The sequence below is a fragment of the Oculina patagonica genome, chromosome 3, assembly GCF_052425735.1.
Source record: "Oculina patagonica isolate OP01 chromosome 3, crgOcupat, whole genome shotgun sequence".
Lineage (NCBI taxonomy): Eukaryota > Metazoa > Cnidaria > Anthozoa > Scleractinia > Oculinidae > Oculina > Oculina patagonica.
In genome coordinates, this window is record NC_135760.1 from 27,797,130 (window position 1) to 27,818,745 (window position 21,616).

The 21,616-nt window shown below is 37.6% G+C and overlaps 1 protein-coding gene and 1 long non-coding RNA gene across 2 annotated transcripts; one reads left to right on the forward strand and one right to left on the reverse strand.

Annotated features, from left to right (window-relative positions):
* Positions 1-11,444: 11,444 nt before the first annotated feature.
* Positions 11,445-13,467, reverse strand: LOC144647602 (prolactin-releasing peptide receptor-like). The gene is made up of 2 exons (XM_078507384.1): positions 12,091-13,467; positions 11,445-12,060 (listed from the first exon to the last, which is right to left on the reverse strand). The coding sequence occupies exon 1, from the start codon at positions 13,465-13,467 to the stop codon at positions 12,220-12,222; it is 1,248 nt and encodes a 415-aa protein (XP_078363510.1). The 3' UTR covers positions 11,445-12,060; positions 12,091-12,219.
* A 3,358-nt stretch (positions 13,468-16,825) lies between these two features.
* LOC144645775 (uncharacterized) lies at positions 16,826-18,596 on the forward strand. The gene is made up of 2 exons (XR_013569338.1): positions 16,826-16,861; positions 18,234-18,596. It is a non-coding gene; the product is annotated as an uncharacterized LOC144645775 (long non-coding RNA).
* The last annotated feature ends 3,020 nt before the right edge of the window (positions 18,597-21,616 follow it).

Below are 21,616 nucleotides of genomic sequence, written 5' to 3' on the forward strand. Positions count from 1 at the left end.
CGGTTCTTAAAACAAATCTTCCTTTAGCATTAAGCTCACATATTTTTTTCTCAAGCTAAACTAACCCTTTCTAGATGTTATGAATGTTTTAAAAAACATTTTGAATTTAACTGTAATTTTTGACATATTTTCTAATCTGGGTAGGTAGCTTGTGCCTGCAGCATAGTGAATTTTGGGGGATTTTTAAATTTCATTTTTTCAAAAGTGCGGTGGTTTATTTTCTATTAAATAACATTTTAGAACAGTCCATACCCTTCTTAATCAAAAACAAAAATTTATTGATTGGCACAAGACACTCTTTTTCCACGAATTTTGTTCAAAAATAGCTAAAAACGCTCTTATGGCTATTTTCGCGCGAAAACTCGATCACGCAGTTATATTGCATAACGTGAATGACATTTCAAGTGAATTAGATTTCAAAAGAAATTGTTGTATTTTAATGCAGTTCTAGTATTGTAGAAAATTTAGGAATTATTGCCCATTTTTATTTCGAAATTTTATGCACAATTTAAAGAAATCGATTCTGCAGACCCTGGCATGAACTCATTGTTTTTTCCCCGCGAAATTTCAGTCGTATTATGCATGAATAAGTACCGCTTGGATTATCACGGAATTTCAGATAACTATTTTTCTTCTCTTTAATACAGCGCAGAAAAAACCCAATTATATCAGATATAGTTAATTTAATATAGTCTTATCGGCAGTTGATCCAACTTAATTACTAAATGTGAGACAAAGGGATGTCATTTTTTTTCGGCCCGACACGGAAGTTTTGTCAGTTCTTGGTAATGTTACTGTGCCATTCGTGACTCTCGCGTTCAGTTCATTTTAAAAACAATCTTAAAGTCCTGTGATATGAATTGCTCATTCGTTTCAGAACAATCGCCGTGTAGTTCCGTCGGGTCTAGCACAATATTGCCTTTAAATGCTTGTAAACAAGATGCCACAGCCCACTTGCTTGGTCTAGGTGTAAGCTCCAAGCGAGGTTGACGGTCTGAAAATCCAGGAATCACGGAAACGGAGCTTATATTAAACAGAGCAGGGTATTTTTATTTGCCTGAAGATAGGGTGGCAGCTATGGTTATCTGTCCCAAACACAGAAAGGAACTAACTGACTGGCGAGGTCGAAAAATTGCGACATGTTGCTATCCATTGCACGAGGGTCAACGCAAACAGATGAAGGACCCACGCCGCGTCAATTTCACGCTGTCAAAAGAAATCTTCGGTTTACACAATTCTGCAGTACCAATAGGATCTGGTGAGTTTCATTCAATGATTTAAAAATTTTGCCAACGACTTATTTATGTCTCTTTAGAAGTGCGACTGTTTGACATTTGTAATTTGAGCGCACCCTTCATGGATTCGACTACATTCATCTACTCCAAAACGATAACATTTACTCACAAGACATTAGTACACACAGGTAGGAGTTCAGATAAAAAAAAAATATTGTAAGGTCTAAAGCAATTTGGCCTTTAAAATACGTTTTTCACTCATATTTTTGTAGTAACGCAACTGATATCGTGACGCTCCCGATGTAAACACCTTTGTACTATTTAATGTACTCCAATTTCGCCAATAAGAGCGCAAAACATCCCTGTTTTGATCTTTGTTGTGGGCTACATTTTCGTTTTTATTACTAAAAACAACTGAAATATATCCAAACTTGTGTAAGAATTTGCATACAAGCATAATTTTTACCAAAGATGTACATAGATCGTACAGATTAAACGAGGCAAACAAAATGTTTGTTTCAAAGTCACGAGAATCTTTATACCAGTTAAATTTTTGACAACCAAATATTTTGGTCAGACGTTTGTTCAAGTTAGCGTGTAAAGGGATGCTTAAAGCTCTTGTGATCACTATAAAAAAAATTATCCGTCTTGGGGTTCCTTTTCAGTTTCACCACCAAAAAAGTTCAAATATTTTACATTAATTAAATTGAGAAAGACAACTCAAGATTTCAGACAAACAAAATGTTTGTTTCAAAGTCACGAAAATTTCTTTGCCCGTTTTATTTTGGACAACCAAATCGTTTGGTCAGATGTTTATTCAAGTTAGTGTGTAAAGGGATGCGTAAAGCTCTTTTGGCCACTATAGGAAAAAAATATTCGTCTCAGGGTTCCTTCCACCGAAAGAGTTCAAATATTTTACATTAATTAAATTAAGAAAGACGCCAAGCCAAGACTTACCAGAAAGATAGCAGTAGTGGGTGCAACAAGCTATTTTCGTGTACTGTTACGATTTAAACGCAATTCATAATTTCCAGACCTGCTAAACTACTGTGTGGCCGTAGCTTACGTAGAACCTCGAGGGAGATTTGTACTGTATAAGTAATCTTCTTCTGCATTTTGTTTCATTTTCTATGACACAACGATCACAAATGTTTGCGTTGGTCGTGTTATTTACAATTGGTCGTGTTTCGCGTTATTTTCCCGTAGTCTAAACAATTTGCGTTGATGCCAGTTAATAAACCCATTAATAAATATCATGGATCTTTAGGGTATCAATCTGTGGAGAGCTGAACCGGCTTTCGGTTTATAACAGCATTTCAGCATTGCTGTAAGGAACCGAACCTGTAAGAAATCTATATCCTGCAGCCATTTTTCACTTAGTAATTTATAACCTGGATTTCTTTTCTAATCCACTGGAATCCATTTTTATGTATTCCTTTTTTTAGCCATTTGCGGAAAATGTCGCACAGAGCATTACAGACTACGCAGTGTGGAGGGTCCTGACAGGGCAAGCGGCTTTCAACAGGTTGTGTGTTCATATTTCTTCTAACTGCACCGTATATAATGTGTCTAGATACCCGGCAGCCGGGAAGTGTTTTCAAAATACTACATACCCGGCAGTCTGAAATTATTCTAGAATTTTCACGGAAAAACCAATCCAATCCTCTTCAAAACTATAGATCTTTGCTTAGAAATGCCAAGCGATTTCAATTATAGTTTTGGCTTTGTGTTTGAGGAAATTTTCGAGCTTGGGCATACTACAAAATCTTGATTCTTCGACACTTAGAAAAAATTCGTACTCTGACTCCGGTGTCAACTCTTATAGAATAATTTCTACAAAAACTGAAGTTGAAACCCTGCGAGAGTATTCGATATTTGCTGAGAAATGCGAAGCGATTCTAAATAATGTTTTGCTTTTGTTGTGGACGAATTCTCTTGGCTTCGGCGTACTATAAAATCCTCGACTCACGGGCACGGTTGTTCAAAAGACTAGATACCCGGCAGTCAAAAATTCATGAATAATCAATACATTCAATATCCACAAAAATGATCATTGAAACCTAGCTCCCGAGAGTATTTCAGTATTTCAATTTTCGGTCGGAAATACCAAGCGAGTTTTTACAATGTCAGTTTGGTTTTGCACAAATTGTACGAACTTTATGTGACTCACGGGCACGATTTTTCAAAGACTACATACCCGGCAGTCAAAAATGCTTCCCGTTTTTCCATCAAAATTTCCATTTGAACCTGCTGAGATGTCGGTGTAGAAATACCAAGCGATTTTCCAACTTAAGGCCTCAACAATTGCCTCGGCAAAGTAGTACAAAATAGCTACAAAACACTTGAGCGTTCGGTGACGAAAGTCCGCCACCGATGTAACTTCCGGTGTGACACTTTAGTGGCGTGACAAAGGTGGCACGTGGTGTTGGTTTTCGCGCCAAAACGAACTCAGCGTTGGAAGCGACGAAGTAACGGCTTAGCGTTGGAAGCGACGAAGCTCTCGGTTAAATAGAAATACAAAGCGTTCCTCTATATATAGTCACTCAAGTAGATTTTTTCAAATTCAGGGGATTTGTCCCCTCAGTGAGGAGACCACTCTCAGATCAGTTCGCAACGTGTGCCTAATAGCGTTGAGGTTCTGTTGATCTGATTTTTGACTGCCGGGTATGTAGTCTTTGAAAAATCGTGCCCGTGAGTCACATAAAGTTCGTACAATTTGTGCAAAACCAAACTGACATTGTAAAAACTCGCTTGGTATTTCCGACCTAAAATTGAAATACTGAAATACTCTCGGGAGCTAGGTTTCAATGATCATTTTTGTGGATATTGAATGTATTGATTATTCATGAATTCTTGACTGCCGGGTATCTAGTCTTTTGAACAACCGTGCCCGTGAGTCGAGGATTTTATAGTACGCCGAAGCCAAGAGAATTCGTCCACAACAAAAGCAAAACATTATTTAGAATCGCTTCGCATTTCTCAGCAAATATCGAATACTCTCGCAGGGTTTCAACTTCAGTTTTTGTAGAAATTATTCTATAAGAGTTGACACCGGAGTCAGAGTACGAATTTTTTCTAAGTGTCGAAGAATCAAGATTTTGTAGTATGCCCAAGCTCGAAAATTTCCTCAAACACAAAGCCAAAACTATAATTGAAATCGCTTGGCATTTCTAAGCAAAGATCTATAGTTTTGAAGAGGATTGGATTGGTTTTTCCGTGAAAATTCTAGAATAATTTCAGACTGCCGGGTATGTAGTATTTTGAAAACACTTCCCGGCTGCCGGGTATCTAGACACAATGACATATTTTTTAAGGTCTTATAAGACTGCTTTATTCACAGTCATAAATGTAAGGACCACATCTACCTCCTGGAAATCGAGGAAACTTATGTAAAAGATACCTACTCCTTTCGGAGGGCAGCAGTCAGGGCAGCAGTTGTGAAAGTAAACACAAGCAGAGAGATAATCGCCAACAAGCTACCGGGAATCAGCATTCTAAACAATTTTTCCTTTGAAGAGGACGGAGTACGTGTTTGGCGCGCATTCAGCATTGGACCTGGCAATTTTTTATCGTACAACGAGTTAGTTGCACAACAGGCAGAAACTGGCTTGACAGTGCTAAAGGACTTTGGCCCACGTAGCAACACCCTTGGAACAGTTAGCCAAGAGTCCACTCCAAGAGGAGAAATCTTTTCCTGCAATGAAAGTACCTGTGTGCTCACGTTCAAGACTCGAGAGGAAGCTGAGGCTCACATGGATGCAGGCAAACATGTGCGTGAGTCAGATGGCGAGTCAGTTTACGACAAGGCCAGAAAGAAGTGGGCCAACATAGTTACAGAGATGCATGTGTCGAGCGGAGAAGCCCAGCGTATTGCTTTTGGAGAATCAGGTCCTTCGAGTACCGCAGAATGCCGCAGTAAAGGATGGGCGCTTAAAACGGTTAAGAGGAGCCCCAGGATGGAAGAAAAAGTAAAGGCGTTTCTTCTCCAAAAATTTAACCAGGGCGCTGCTGGGGGACAAAAGGCTGATCCAGTGCAGGTGGCTAGAGAGATGAAGTGTGTCAGAGATGGTAGTGGGAAGCTCCAATTCAAACCAGAGGAATGGAGGACCGCCAAACAGATAAGTAGCTTTTTCTCACAAATGTCAGCGATACAGCGTCAAAGGCAAACTGGCGAAATTTGAGAGCCAAGAAGATGAAGAAATTGCGGAGGAAGACCTTAAAGCCCTTGAATCAGAAGACTGCATTCAAGCCATACGTCAGGATGTGTACAGAGACATCGAAGCTCCCAATCACCCAATTCAAGTCGAAGAAGTGAACGTTTGTGAACTTGCGAATGCTGGAAAGCTCAATACGCTTAAATTAGCACAGTTGAGAGATGTGTGCACTGCATTACAGCTGCAGACTAATGGAAGCTACTCACGAAAACGTACTTATACCGAGCCACTCATAGCCTACTCAAAGTCTTGCTCGTGTCAGAAATAGGTAAAATTTGTTTTTATACCTCACCACCTGAAACGCAGGTTTTTACCGAAAGAAAACGTATCACGTTACGCCCCTCGGGCAAAAGCTTCAACCTTGGCATAGCACAGGATCACGACTTGCGTCTTGAAACCGCGCCAAATGAATGCGAAGCGGTGCGAAGTTGCGGAAAAAATAAATGTTTTGTACGTATTTGGAAGGAAAGAGTTGAAATACAAAATTTAAAAAAATCACACGGTGTTTAAATTTCAATAAATGAGCAACTTTCTATATCGTTTTAGTATTTAGGCAGCTGTCATTAAGTGGCGAAAAAGAAAAATACAAACCATGGTTCCAGTTGGGAGGTATAACCAAAGTTTTGTACTTCTATTATTGTTCATTAATGTTGAAGTGCTACCATTTGTTTTTTGATATCAAAACCGCCCGGGCAAAACCTCGGTCCTTGAGGATCACGGGGGCAAACTCGCTGTTTTCCGCTGCTCGTTAATGGCAGTACGCGATTTTGATTCAAGTGTTTGACAATGCAACATGATTATCTTTCTATCCGTAGAACAACAGTTACAAGACAGTAGAATTATTTTAACAAAAGCAATAACCTTTCGTCGACTGTTGAAAAAATTGAATCAACGGTCAAATACATAGTCGATTATTTTTTATTTTTATTTTGCTGTAAGTTGTGTTTATAACAGCGAGGACCAAATTATCAAAGCAACAGCTATAAAGACTATACAACAACGTATATGGCTCTGTGACTCAGTTTTGTTTTAGTACTTACCTGTTGAAAGAGTATTAAATATGCTTTTTGTTGTTGTCGGGATATGTTAAACAAGGCTAGTTCTGGAATAGAGTGTTGTATTTGGAAGAAATGACTTTTAGGTTTAGATTTTCTATATTGTTTGTTTTGACGTTTGTAATACCAACTGTTATTGGTATTTTGTGGTAAATTTTACCTCTCAATTCCTGTATAATTGCCAAGATTTCTCCAGTGGCATCCCCTCATAACAAAAAACTAAACTTTTACAATAAATAGGAATTCAACAACGCCATTGAAAATGTAATTTTATCGATGGTATGTAACATGACCGAAATATAATTTTGGCGCGAAAATAGCCATAAGAGCGTTTTTAGCTATTTTTGAACAAAATTCGTGGAAAAAGAGTTTCTTGTGCCAATCAATAAATTTTTGTTTTTGATAAAGAATGGTATGGACTGTTCTAAAATGTTATTAAATAGAAAATAAACCACCGCACTTTTGAAAAAATGAAATTTAAAAATTCCCCGAAATTCACTATGCTGCAGGCACAAGCTACCTACCCAGATTAAAAAAAGAGTCAAAAATTACAGTTAAATTCAAAATGTGTTTTAAAACATTAATAACATCTAGAAATGGTTAGTTTAGCTCGAGAAAAAAATATGTCAGCTTAATGCTAAAGGAAGATTTGTTTTAAGAACCGAGAAGATGGCCTTTTTTATGTGAAATTTTGACTCTTTCTGTGCCAAAACTTAGGGGGGTGGTCAATCTCGGGATTAAAAGCCAGAAAATCATTTAAGTAGCATCAATCTAAATCTTATATGATAGGTATTAAATGCTGAAAAAATGGAGGAAATCGGCTGACCCCCATCTTTTGGCATTGCCTGGTTTTCTCTGACAATGACACTTAAATGCAGATAATGCGATTTTGTGTCCAAGTTTTCAGCTAGAACAGCGCACCAAATTAAATGATTATATAGCTTAGTGGTAAATCATAACCTCTTTTGTGCTATGGCTAGAACGAAATTTTCGATTTCAAAAACTGCTACAAGTTAATGGCTTCTAAGAGAGCAAAAATGTGAAATCTTAACTTTGAAACGTGCTATCTTCATTTTGAGAAGGAAATTTAAAAATTCGCTCTAGTCATAGCACAATAGAGTTCACCAAGTTTATGTTCCTCGCGAATCAACTCTTGAAATTCTATATCGGCGGAGAAAACTTGGACACAAAATTGCAGGTTTTGAGGCTTCCGAAGACCTTCCGAGTCAATGTTTACAACAACGTGTGATATATTCAAAGCTGTGAATCTAATTATGATAATTCCCTATGTTCCAAGCGCACGTGCACAAAGCTGAGAACAATTACTAGTAATTACTTGTACAAAAGAGTAAAAACAAACATTCTCATGAATATTTCGTTCGTTGTCGGCTTCAGTCGTCCGGCAGTTCGTGCATACTCTTTAAATAAATACATACTAATGATTGCAAGGGTCCTGCGCGACCTTAAAGTACGCGTGTTCTCATGCAGTAGAATAATGAGTCGTCTCAAGATAACTTTTTCTTTTCTCATTCTTACATTTGGCCGAAACACTTCACTTGTAAATATGCTCTGCATCTCGCAAAAAGATTTTGCGGCTGGATTAAGATAGTGAGAGCCACATCACGGTGCATACTATCCCAACAATTTTTGAGTGCGTGTTGTTTTTCGGTGCAATTTGGGCCAAACACAATAGCCAATCAACAACGTATTGTTATCTGGCATTACGAGGGGCATGGGAATGCGACTTGTCATGAAATGTCCTGCCATGGGGCAGGACAACGGCCCCTTTGATGATTTGTCCGTTTTGACAAAATTTGCCCTTGTCCAACAAGTCGTTCGCACTTGTTTTTGCAATTCTTTGACAAAATCTATCGCGCGTGCAACGCGGACCAATCATAAGACAACTGCTTCTTTGTTTTCGTGAAATGTTAGACAAGTTCTTGGTCTCAAAAAACGCATTCGCACTTGTTTTCTGTAACAAGTGACACGTTAATGATGAAATCTACCAATTGTTACAAAATTTGTCCGCTAGTGCAATTCGGCCCTAACTATATAAATCCAATACTTCAGTTAGTAGTGCATAGGCGTACGGGCCAGGGGGGCAGGGGGGGCTGCAGCCCCCCCCCCAAATTTTGGGCAACTCAGATTTTTTGGGCAGCAAGAGAAATTTGGGCAAAGCCAGTTTTTAAAGAAGTCTTTTTCTTCGAAGAGATAGATTATTCACACAAGACAGTGATTGCTTAGCACCTGATTAGTTTCTGGTTAATAGTGAAGGGGATCATTTGTTGATATACATATTTGTAATTTTTTTTACTGTTGGACACTGTACTGCAAATATCTGTCACAGTTAAACACCTGATAAAGAAAGCTTCTCCGTGTTGCTAAATTTTACAAAATCGTCGGCGAGGTTCTGGAAGCCAAGTAGAAAATGTGCGCAAGTTTTCGTCGTTTTCGCGGATTAGGCTACATGACTGTGTCATAAATAATATATAAATTCTAGCGACAATGCAAGAGATTGATCTATTTGGTAAGTTTTCAGAGTTTTTCTCACGTGATTCATATCCATGCAGTGATTCCTGATACGTACATCGTGTTCTGCAGAACGATCATTCAGTGCGTTTCACAGATTGAAAACTTACTTCCGCAGCACCTGATGGGGCGACAACGTAAAAAAAAACCAAAAAAAAAAACAAATGTTTCTCGTCCCCGCTCGCTTCATTTTTTGGGGCCGCCTCTCTTTTTTTAATTTTTTTGTTTTTGGAAAAGTTAGAACGAACAAAAAGTTTACTTTCTTTTTGTACGGAGTAAGACATGACTTTTGTCTGCGTGTTAACACAAACTAAGGCCAAATCTTTAAATCCTTGTTACGCTAGGTCCGTACTGGATAGGTCAATTACCTTGCAGGATTTAATTATAACGTTCGCTTCTGGCTTCTGGCCAGGAGAATTTGACGATGGAGGAAAAAAACATCGATATTCGAACAACACAGGTATGAAATGCAAACAAAATAATAAATAATTGAAAAGAACAAAAAATGCGCACGCCCGCTCTCTTTTTTATAGAAATCCGGACAAAAAAACAATTGTTTTTTTACTTGGCCTAAATTATTTCTTGTCATCTCACTTGTATTAGCATTTAATGGGAATATTCCAACGCTGTAGCCAACAATGACATGGATCGTATTGTTAATAACTTCGGCCGTCGAAATGGTAGAGTTATGAGCTCATATGATAGATTCTTATGTAAGAATTTTTCACTTCATTTGTAAGCTTATGTTAGTGCATCGTTTGACCCTCGTTTCTTCTCGACTGTTTCGTAAAAATTTGGGCAACTTGCGAAAATTTTTTGGGCAAATGTATCGCCGCCCCCCCTGGCAAAAAATTGCCCGTACGCCTATGTGCCTCAATGCAATAAACCTACCACAATTAAGATTTATTTTCAATTGACAAGCGATCGCATGACAACTTAAATATATTGCCCAAGGTTCTTTGAGCAGTCTTAAATAGAATATTATATTGTATTATACTAGAATAAAAGCTCCGCTTTCGGGCTAATATTTGTTTTAAAGGTCAAATGAACAGAAATTTCAAAATACCATTTAAATCAACCAAACGCTAAAACTATCCATTTTTGAGTAAAATTAAGAAAAAATTTTGCTTTCCGAGTCTTAAAGCGTGAATAACAGCAAAAAATACGAAGATTTCCGAAGGCTTCACGAAAACGTTTTTGAATGACTGCGCACTAAAATGAAAGGAATGGAACGAGTTTTTGACGTCATTATTGGTGTTTTTGAAGACGACCGCAGACCGATTCCACAGACCGCACCGACGGCAACGTCTGGTGGAAAATGAATTTATATTTTTCTTGAGAATCTCGTAACTTTCCGGACGTATTCTGCTTATTAATTGCTTTAAGAACTAGCTTCCGCTGAATATTCAAAAAGAGCATTTTACCCCAAATAGAAAAACCGAATATTAGCCGTCGTGGCTGACGTCGTTCAAAATACGCAGAATTTCGTCATTTCATATTGTTGTTTGGCAGAGAACGGCTTTGAAGTGTACCAAGATTCAAAACGCACGTGCATAGTTAAGGCGGGTGCAGATAATTCTGCTCATTAACGTAAAATGCTAATCAGAAGAACAATAGAGATTCCTGATTTGTTTTCATACCAGCGTGCATTCTACCTATGTCTCACACGATTATGCAAAACGACAGCAAACAAAACTTTAAGCTATTTTTGAGCTTTAGCTATTTTATTTTAAAAAAATACAACAACCAACAATCAATCAACTGAAAAACGGCCGAACAGAACGAAATAACTGCTTGAAAAGTCACTAAACACATTTATTTAAATTCTAACGTGTGGTTTGCGGAATTGGACTGCGGTCGTCTTCAAAAACACCAATTATGACGTCACAAGTTTTAATTTTTCCGAGCGATCTACGATTTTGAAGGCCTAGAAAAAGCATTTTTCAACTTGCAATATCTCTGCGATGCAATGTCCGATTACTTTGAAACTTCGGGATATGTTTATTTGGCTCTTAATAAACACATGGGCAAAACAAAACAAAAATCGAAATTTCTGTTCATTTGACCTTTAAGAACTTGAAATTTACGCGGGAACTGTCAGCCGATAGTTCCTCGACAGATGCAGGGAGAGCAGGGATGGCGTAGTGGTGAAAGCGCTCGCCTCCCACCAATGTGGCCCGGGTTCGATTCCGGCCCGGTACCATACGTGGGTTGAGTTTGTTGTTGGTTCTCGTCCTTGCTCCGAGGGTTTTTCTCCGGGTTCTCCGGTTTTCCTACCTCCACAAAAACCAACATTTCCAAATTCCAATTCGATCTGGAATCAGTGGGATCAAGAAGAGCCACCTAGTGGAAGATCCCATTGTAAATTCCCATTTTTATCTTATTTTCAGATGCTGAACTGAATTGGACAGTCTTGTATTGTTTATTTAGAATAAATACTGGCTTACAATCATAAAGAAATATCAAATATTTAAATTTCGTAATGCTGGGATACACCCCGCAATAACAAATACTGGTCACAGAATACTGAATGATAAATTTAATATTGAGCCTACGCTAATCGGCTAAGAATAACTGAATAGTTATGGTAAAGTATTCCTCTCCCACGTAGAAGAAAGGACTGTAGGGAATGATCTTGTTGCCATGGCGACATTTTTTGTTAAATGGAAGCACCTTAAACGGCGATCAAATACCCATAAGAACAGGTTGATCAAAATTGAGCATTATTATTTCTTGCATTTTAGGGTATCGTTCTACATTAATGCGAATAAACGAACATTAAAGTCAGTAGAAAGGTTTGAAGCTGACGGGACCATCATTTTATTAACGTTCCAACCGTAATTTGACAACTAACTTGCCATAATAAGACTCCCAAATCTCAGATCTCTTGAACAAAAAAACCCTCGAAAAATATTGGATTGTATCGTCCTACTGGAGCTTGTTTCCCATTTTAACGCTACAAATAGTTTTGAGCCTGTTTTATGTCGTTGGTATGTTTAGATTACTAAGACATCAAATTACATCCAGCTCCGAAGATCATAATCCCTCCCTTCTCACCCTCTCCAAAAGCAGTAAGTACACGACTTGTTTACGGCGTAAATATCTACAGACGGCTACAATATGAATGACTGTTTTGTTTTCATTTTACCAGGTAGAAATGAACAGGATTTGTTGTGATATATTACCCTAAACATCATTGTTTGAGTATCGTCTACAGGCTATCAGTCTAATAAATGCTTTGTGATAAAACTTACTCATCATTCCATAACAGACAGGATGCAGGGCGCTTGGCAAGAACGTTAAAGTAAAAACAATCCTGGAGAAAGTGTAATAATGAGGCCAGTTTAAAAATACTTCCACTCTAAATTCATGCAAAAGGAACTGAACTTGATAAGGAATATAGCAAACTACAAAAATTAAAACTAATGCAAAAACCATCTTAAGCAAATCGTTCTCCAGTTCAAAAGTTTTGTTGTTCGGTTGCGATATTACGTTGTTTGGTAAGTGTTCCTGTGAATTCCTTTTTTCTTCTTGTTCTTCAAGGTTTTGATAATTGGGACTTTTTCGTTGAAGATATTTGACCTTTTCTTTCTTGCTGTCAATGACAATGTTCATCAAGTCAGTTTCTTCTTGGTTTTCGCCAACTGTCTGGCTCAACAAGCTGCCTCCTTGTTCCTCGGTGCATGTGGACTGGCGCGTGACGGACGAAAGAGCCTTGTTCTGCTCGTCTTGGAGCTTTGCAATGACAAAGATGTGTTCTCTGATTTTCCTACTGACCAAAGCATAAGATATCGCCATTATGACAAGTGGCAGGGCAAAGTTGACTACAAAAAGGACAACTGAATATGCATCCTGGTAGTGCACATAGCCTTCTGGAAATACTTCTTCGCATCTGTGAGTTTCACAATTGTCACCGTATGAATTCACAACACGGAAGAGCGATGCAGGAACCGAAAGCCCAACGGACCCCACCCATGTGGCAATTATAACACAACGCGTTTGTCTGCGAGTTGGTTTGGCGACCAGTGGCTTGACGAGTAGAAGACAACGATAAACGGCAAGACTGGCTAATGTTGTTGTGATAACCAGTGCGCTTGCTATTTGTAAAGGATCCAGAATCTTGCACATGGCATATCCCAGCTTCCATGACCATGGCGGCTCGTATGCATGGATTGTGAACACCAAAGAAATTGTGCTGAGAATTTCAGCGAAAGCCAAGTTACTGACTAAGTAATATGCAAACGGCTTGGTCCCGGGCTGTTTCCACACTGCTCGACACACCACATAGTTTCCAACCAGTGAAAGCACTGCTATCAGGCTGAACAAGACGGTACGAATAATTCGTAATGTTTCAGGCTCAGGAGCGAACACAAATGAAGTGTTGTTGGTGGCATCTGCAGCTGTTTGGTTTACAGTGTTCCTAAAGCATGACATCTTCACAAAACACTGATTTTTGAGAGTCGTCTTTACGATTCTAATGTTTCGTCGAAACTGTATGTCTTGTTGTTGCCGGGTCAATTTTAAAACGACAAATCGTCACGTTTTATGGACATTTGTAATGCAAGTAGCCTATTTAATGACTGGATCTTTTTCTTCCTTCAGCTACTCGACGGTGGCCTATGAACAAAAACCGGATACATTAATTTCGCCCACAGCAAAGTGGCTCATTTACATTCTATTAAGTAACAATTTAAGAATTTTTATAGGCTTGCTCAGGTGAAATAAAGAAGCCGATCTTGGACACAAATCCGTCACTTTAATAACCCGACATAAAAAATAAAAATAAAGTGATTTACTATCCACAGTAATGCTACAGTTTTCCTTAAAGGCTTTTCGTGCTCTTTGCACCATGAAAAAAAATGGAAACATAAAACCTATATATAGCCGGATACATTGGATCTTTGCCTCGAGCAAAAGTGCGGTTCATTTGCATTTTATAAACAATTTATTATGTTTCTTTTTCTTTTAAGAGAAAAGAATATCTTAACAAAAGCTAAACTCTATTGCATGGAAAATAAAATTACATAAATAATTTAATTCTCGTCCCTTTTGTTTTCTTAACTCCAAGTTTTTATTTCCAAAATGAAACAAGTTCATATCAAAAATTTACACCGCTCTTTGAAAATAATTTTCAAGCAATTGTCAAGCAATTAACGCTCAGTTTGGAAGTCATTCATTGAACTGAGCAATAGAAATTATTTTTTCTTTTCACTTAGAGGGGGCGTGATATCTAAATGCGTTCAAGTTCCGTCCATTGGGTGCTTTGAATATGTCATTTGAAGTCAAAAAATGGTGCTCCTTGAAATATGTAAAGAGCACACCTAAAGTCACGGCTTGGAAGGATAAAATATGACAGAAATTATTATATTTATGAGGCCGTGCCAGTAACAGGTTTTAAACAGCAGTACAACCAACCTGAAAAACAAGAACTGTCGTTGGGTTGAAGAGTGTATGTTTAAAAGGCTGCAAAACGTACGGAAACAATTTGCTTTTTTGTTCCATTGTACCCGTATTGACTTCCTGCTCTCCCTCACAGGCTTTATTTCTATTAAAATTAAAATTAAATGGCTTTCAAGCTGTTTGATGTGTCTGTCGTTTAGTCTCCACAAACCACGTTAATTTGAGATCAATTTTTGTCATCCTCGATGTTTGTATTATTTCAGTGTGGTGGTCCATTTTTCAATCTCCCTGATTGTTTATGGTTTGGCTCCTGCACGAACTAAGTGCTAACTAAATGAGTTTTGATCCTTTTATTATGCCACATGTGTCATGCATTTCAGGAGCTGTGTTAAGTCATCTTTAAACAGTGGTTTTCTTTAAATTTACTCTGAGTCAGGAAGAAAGAGATATGGGATAATCAAAATGAAACCCCACAAGAAATGCAATAAGTGGTCACGCCACGGCCATTGTATTGCATGTGGTGATACGATAAATGTTTTAATTTGTAAAAAAAAATGCTAAATTAGTGAATCCGTTTTTTCGAGACTTCTTGTTTACTTAGAGTTAAGCGGATGGGGAACTACAAGCAAGAAAGGAAGAAATAGACCAGAGGAAATGAATTCGTTATTAAATACCCTTGTTTTCACATGAAGTTCGCGCTAAGTGCCACTATTTATGACACTGAGTGTTTTGACTAGGCACTTTGCCATTTTAAATTCGTATTTTTTCAAGTTAACGCCTTTTAAGTGACAGGCGAAATCTGTCTCACTTTTTTGTCTGAGGAACAACTTCCCAGTTTTGCCATTGTTGTTAAAATAAGGCAACTCCTTTCCATATATACAGCTGTACAACCTTTGTAACGTGAGTGAGAAAACACATGTTCCATAATAAGGGTAAGCAATATATAGAGCGCTTGATAGTGTAAACAACTGAACAGATAACAGACCGTCTGTTTTTTTTTTTAATTTTTTGTTGTTTTTTTTTTTTTATCAGGCAACATATCCGGTGTATAAAATGCAATAAAACCAGTCCTTGCGTTGGGGAAAAAAGTGAAAAATTGAAACCAACTTGCAATTTAGTCTGAAATTGTGTACTATAGCTTAAGAGTTAAACACTGATTTAGAGATAATTGACGATAGCGGTTTATAGTTTGTTAGTTTGTTTTCAATCCAGTTGAACGAAAAACAAACCGTTCACTGTGAAATGGCCGCGCTTAGTTTAAACTCATTTAAGATGGCCGGGCACACACCCCACATAAATTGGCCGGATGACTTCAAAAAGGGTTCGAGTGTAGATGGAACGCACGCTGAGATAGGAAACAGTTTCAAACTTTAATCCATTTCAAGCTATAGTAGCTATAAACGTAGTGACTATAAAACGCCAGGCAAAATTGAAAAACAAAATCAACCTTCCCTTTTCCTCTGTAAGGAAACTTGACTCACGTGTCTGACTTGAGCATGCCACTCTCAATATCTTCGTTGTCTTTACAGGAAAATTGATGGGATATTCAAACAAGATTCATTATTATATAGTGGAAGTATACTGACTGGAGAAACTAAAGCCGTGATTGTGCACACATTATAATCATTTCATCGGGCATTGTGGCGTATTTTGCGGGCTAAAATGGAGAATTCAGCGGGCTAAAATATATTTTAGCCCGCTGCCGTGGACCAATCAGAAACAAGAAAATAACGAAGCCAGCCAATCAGAACTGAAAACCATTCAACCGTTCGCGCCGTTTTCTTGCTGGCTGGCACAAGCTGGCATCACTTCAAGCTTTGTTTAATTTGAGTCGAGACGCTTCCAACTGCAATTGCAAACTGTTTTTAAGCTTTATAACGACAAAATTGTTGAAGGACTGAACGGGAAAGGAAATTCTCAGTCTTCTCTGCTAGATGAAGAGGAATTTAGAAACTTAAAGAAGAATCCAGGCGGCGAAGTGTAAGTTCAGTTAACAGCAGAATTAATTTAAACACTTCTAAATGACGACTATTTCTTTGCTGCTGATAGAATTTTGTAATTTCCTTTTCAAACAAAGATTGTTTTGAGTAATTTTGCGGTTTTCTGCCGAGTTTTGTAAACTTTTAAACCTGATTTACAATCAGAAATAAACGCCGACTCGCAAGTCGGCAGCGTTCAAGATATCGCTTACTGTTTTTGATTTCTTAACTAAATGCCCTCTGATATGATTATAATAGTAATAGAGTTGATGTTCTTGGGCGTAAATATGTTTTTGGCCCTTCTCAGAGCTCATTTTAGCCCTCGCCTGCGGCTCGGGCTAAAATGAGCCTGAGTCGGGCCAAAAACATATTTACGCCCGCGAACATCAACTCTATTGTTATATTTTCCAACTAAAATACAAGACAAAAGTCTAATGAAGGATAAAAAGGTTCGTCTTCCCCTTACCTTCCTATTTATTTTCGGGCTTCTAGCAATGTTACTCACATCCTGGATTTGTAATCGTTGAACCCACTATCTTTTAACCTTTTTATATTGCCATGCTTCATTCTTTTAGAATGCGTTTTTGGAAAAAATTAAATCGGGGTTTTTAAATTCTCACATGCCGGATTGCGACTCTGAGAATCTGAAAACCATACTCCGAACATATCCATGTGACCAAGTTTCGCGTCAAATAAATTGGTGCGTCGTGCGTCAAAAGTTGTTATATTTCGACTTAATGTTAAAGGAAAACCCTCCTAAAGGAAAACCAATTTCGTGTCCTGAAAAAATGCCGAGGAAAATTTGACTGTCTCATTTACGAGATGCTATTCATAAAGAAACTGCGACCAAATTTGAATACGCAGGCGGACTTTATACGTGCTAAACTCTTTGTTTGACATTGAACATTTTTCACTTCACAACTTTTATTAATTATTCTCTATTGTCTATTTTTTAGTATTTATACATTTAATCACATATTTTCTTTGCTTGATAATGACGTTAAGTCAACGTCGAAACGTCGTGGTCTTTTTAGATTTTTTTAAACGGAGTTTATAATGTTTTTAGGTAATGTATTATCGCAAATTTTTATTGTAAAATGTTAAAATTAGATCGAAAAAAAATCTTAAATCCAGTGTTATCCATGTAGCACGCTTTCGTTAAAACAAACACTTTGAGAACACTTGGAGAAAAATCAGGCTTTTACAAACGCGCTGTGTTTTATACAAGTCAGATTCAAATTAAAATTCCTCTCGATCAGAGGGAAAATGAGGGAAGAATTAATCAATATTGGGAGAAAATACACAGGTTAAAAATACATGTCAATCTCATGAAGAGTTCAAAAGAAAATGCAGTTGAAAAGTTAAACAAACTGAGTAAAAAACAAAAATAAATAAGCCAATAAAGAATTTGGTCTTTCCGAAAGAAATTTCGTCAGTACAGTACATTCGAAGAAAGAAAAATAATTGAGTGAAAGCGATTCGACTAAAATTATGTTTTCGTTTGTTGTTATGTTCACTTGAACAAGCAGAGAAAAAAATCCCTTCGCTGTCACCGACCTCCCCGCCTGACAGCCGCGGTGGAATAATTGGCAAGAGTTTTACCCAGCGCTCTAGAATTAATAGTGATAAATCGATCATAAAAATAACCATTACTCTAATCTTCTTCAAATTTAGAAAACATTCAAAAAAGACATTTTTACATACAAATGAGTGTGTAGACAATTCAATGATCAGTGCAAAAACCTGTCAAACCAATTGGTTCAGACTTTATTTATCGCACAGTGTTTTGATGCTCACTTTATCTTTTATCCATAATTGCAGAAGTAATACGATGTATCTACAGCAGGCTGTATTCAGATGGTTCGTTTTCCACTGCCCCCTCTGTCGTGACATTAGGTAATCAATAAAGGTAATAAATGATTCAAATTATGAATCATATATTTTCAGTAGTGTCTGATCTTACAAATTCAAAGTTCGTTTCTCGGCCCTTATTTTAGCTTGCTGTTGCTGTTTTTGTCGTCAAAAAGCTAAAAGAAAGTAAGCGAAATTAGAATTTTCTTACCTTCTTACTTAGTGGAAACTTGTCTTTCATTTTTCATTGCGTTCTTTCAGCGTATAGCACCTGAAGCAGGAATTGTAATATTTATTGTAATAAAGAACACCTGCTTTAGCAGGCTCAGCGTGGATTGTATATTTATTCGCATCACGATCTCTTTTAAAACATGGTGGGTATATGGATGCATGTTTTGCAAACTCAAATAAAAAATAACATACGCCCGTAATGACAAGGAAGGGTAAAGACAGCTTAGCTAACCGATCGAACATTTTGTTTCGTTAATCTTCAAACTTAATCAAAACAAACCCAAATCCGATGATGGTAAATTGAACAGATTTGGATATCTTCTTTTAGAAAGCCTCAATAATTTGTTACCTGATTATTAGGAAATTCATTGCTGAACTTCACACGGTAATGCGGCACGGCGAAACAGCTGTACACTAATTTAGGTAAAGGAACTTTCTTTCAATCATATGTTATTTTTGAAAAAGAAAACAGTCGATACCTCATTCCCTTTTAGGCTGCAAGGCTGGCGGTTTCGTTGGCGCAAAACGAGGCAAAAATCGAGCGGCAAACCCGCGAGGGGAGTAAGGAAGAGGAATGGGGAGGAGGTAATGAGCTCCCGATCCCTTCTTCCCATTCCTCTCGCTGCTTCGCCGCTCGTTTTTGTCCAGGCTAGTTTCCTTCGTATAAATATAACGTTTATCGCTTAAATAAACCCCAGTTTCAATCGACATGGTGCGTTTAACGCCCAAACAAGTCCCAATTTCATTCTTAATTCCTCCCTATCTTTACAGTTTAGAAGCCGAGAATTCTGCGAGCTCTGTATGGCTGAAAATTAAGGCAAATCCACATATTTATCAGTTAGCATTAAATATATTTAGACTTCAGTCCACGAAGCAAATGTCTTGCTGAGACGGAGTCAAGATATGACCGGGGTTTACCAAGGTAAGACGGTAGTGTCCACTCCCAAAGCTATGGGGTTTTGAGCTGTTTTGGTATGGCAGTGGGTCATAGATGTTTGCGTCAAACGTTGTCACATTTCCTGTCATCATTTGCGGTGTAACTTATTACTCTCTCTTTATCTGGGCCGAAAACGAGAGAAAGAAAGTAGCCAAGAAATATCAATTGATAAGAGAAAGCGGGATGATGCCCAAACAACCAGGCCTGAAAACAGGTGTGGAAAATGGCTTACCTTGGTGTGAAACAAGATCAGGATTTGCAGAGCCTGTGGCACCAGTCCGGACACCAAGTGAGTATCCCCGGGTAACGAATCAAAGTTGTCAGTTGGCCATTCGGAAATGGAGAGGAGGTCTAGGAGCTGAACAAACCTTAACATGAAAGTTACCCAACAAAACATTTGGCTTGAAAGTGGTTAAATTATAAGTTCTGTTAAGTTTGTGTGAGGTTTTAGTAACTTGAAAACTGCATATAAACGACTTAATGCCAGAAAGCGAGTTTTCCCCTAACAATATAATCACTCTCTTCTTCTTCTGGTAACCGGCTCACTTAAGGTGGTCTTCTACACAAAATGTGATTTTTTTTTACAAAAACAGCTTTGTCAGTCGGTTTTGCTACCATGTTAAAGAACTTCACGACCTGACTTCAAAAATGGGCTTTTTCAGGTCATGTGTTACAATAGTTAATGAATAACTGCCCCCCCCCCCCCTTAGTTAAGAAAGGTACTGGTTATAAAAACAATTACTTAATAATGAATTGTTTGAGAAGCATGCAATGAACTTAATTAAGTTGTCCGGGTGGCAAACCTCTAAAAACAGTGTTTTGAGTCATTTTTCTATTGAAAATGAGAACCTATTAACTATTATTAGAAAATATTAAGTAATATTAACTTTAAAAAAGGGCAACGATTTAATAAATTTTATATGTTTTAGGTTTATCACATAGAGAATGGCGTGTTTTTCCCATCCTGAACATTTCCGAACCTTTGGTTGAAACCTTAGAAAGGTATCGTGTTTGAAATGTTGGTGATCTGACTGTTTGTGCTATTCGAGAAATCGAGCTTTAAAGTTTCACTAAGTTTTACTTACGTCTTAAAGAGACCAAAGTAGCCCTTCCAACCGTTGGGGGGGGGGGGGTGGAAACAAGGGGGGTGGATTAAGAGAAATAGCATTAATGTTGCTTTCAACACCAAACACACCAGTCATGCAAATGGTAGCTTGGAATAATGGGCTTAGAAAATGAAACTTGGAACGACGTTCAAGACAATGATTGCTGTTTTCCCATTGCGTATCACTTCAAAGCTTTCCTGTAAAGTATAATTGAAATATATCGAATTGTTTCTAATTTGTAAGCACCTTTTTTATTGTAAACAACGGTTTCTATGGATGTTGCTAAGTTAAAATATCGCTACCAGCTTGCAGATTTTTTAATTTAAACACACATCAATGCGAAATTAGAGCAAAATTCTTTGCAAATACGTTTCGCAAATATTTAGAGATTTTAACCGTCCATGTTTTAAAACAATGGTATTTCTATAAGAAATTTAATGTTTCAGGGTAGAAGGCCACATTGAGGTGGCTCGCTATAGTCTAGTCAGAATTAGACATGCCCGTCTTTGGTGTTCTATCGCAGCTATACCAATAATGTTCAGGGAAATATTTAAGTACCAACTTGTGCAAGTTTTACAAATGCTGACAAATTGAGGTCATTGTGACGTGAAAAGTCGCTGCCATAGCAACGTCAAATGAGGTAAAAGATATCCTATTTTGGACCTTTTGAGGCTAATAACTAAAAAAACTACTCAGGGGAAGTTCTTGTTTTTGATATATCTTTATCTAACCAACAAAAGGAACATTTTTCCCAATATTTTTTAAAAAATCTGTAGGCAGGATTCGGAGCTACGTCATTTTCCCATAAACTTAAGGTGGCTCTGAACACCAACTGTTGGATTGTTTGTTTTGTCCATTAGATAAAAATATATGTAAAACAAAATATGTCACCGTCCAGTTTTTAAGATTTTAGCCTCAAAAGGTCAAAAATAACGTATTTTTAACCACTTTGGTCGTTGCCATAGTAACGAATTTTGACGTCACGGCGACCTAAACTTGTTCATTGGTAAAACCTTTACAAATTTGTACTTAAAATGTAAACTTAACATTATTGGTGTAGCTGTGATAGAATGCCAAAA

What these genes read in the sequence shown, in the direction of transcription:
- LOC144647602 (XM_078507384.1), bottom strand. Translation starts at nt 13,467, where the DNA reads ATGTCATGCTTTAGGAACACTGTAAACCAAACAGCTGCAGATGCCACC.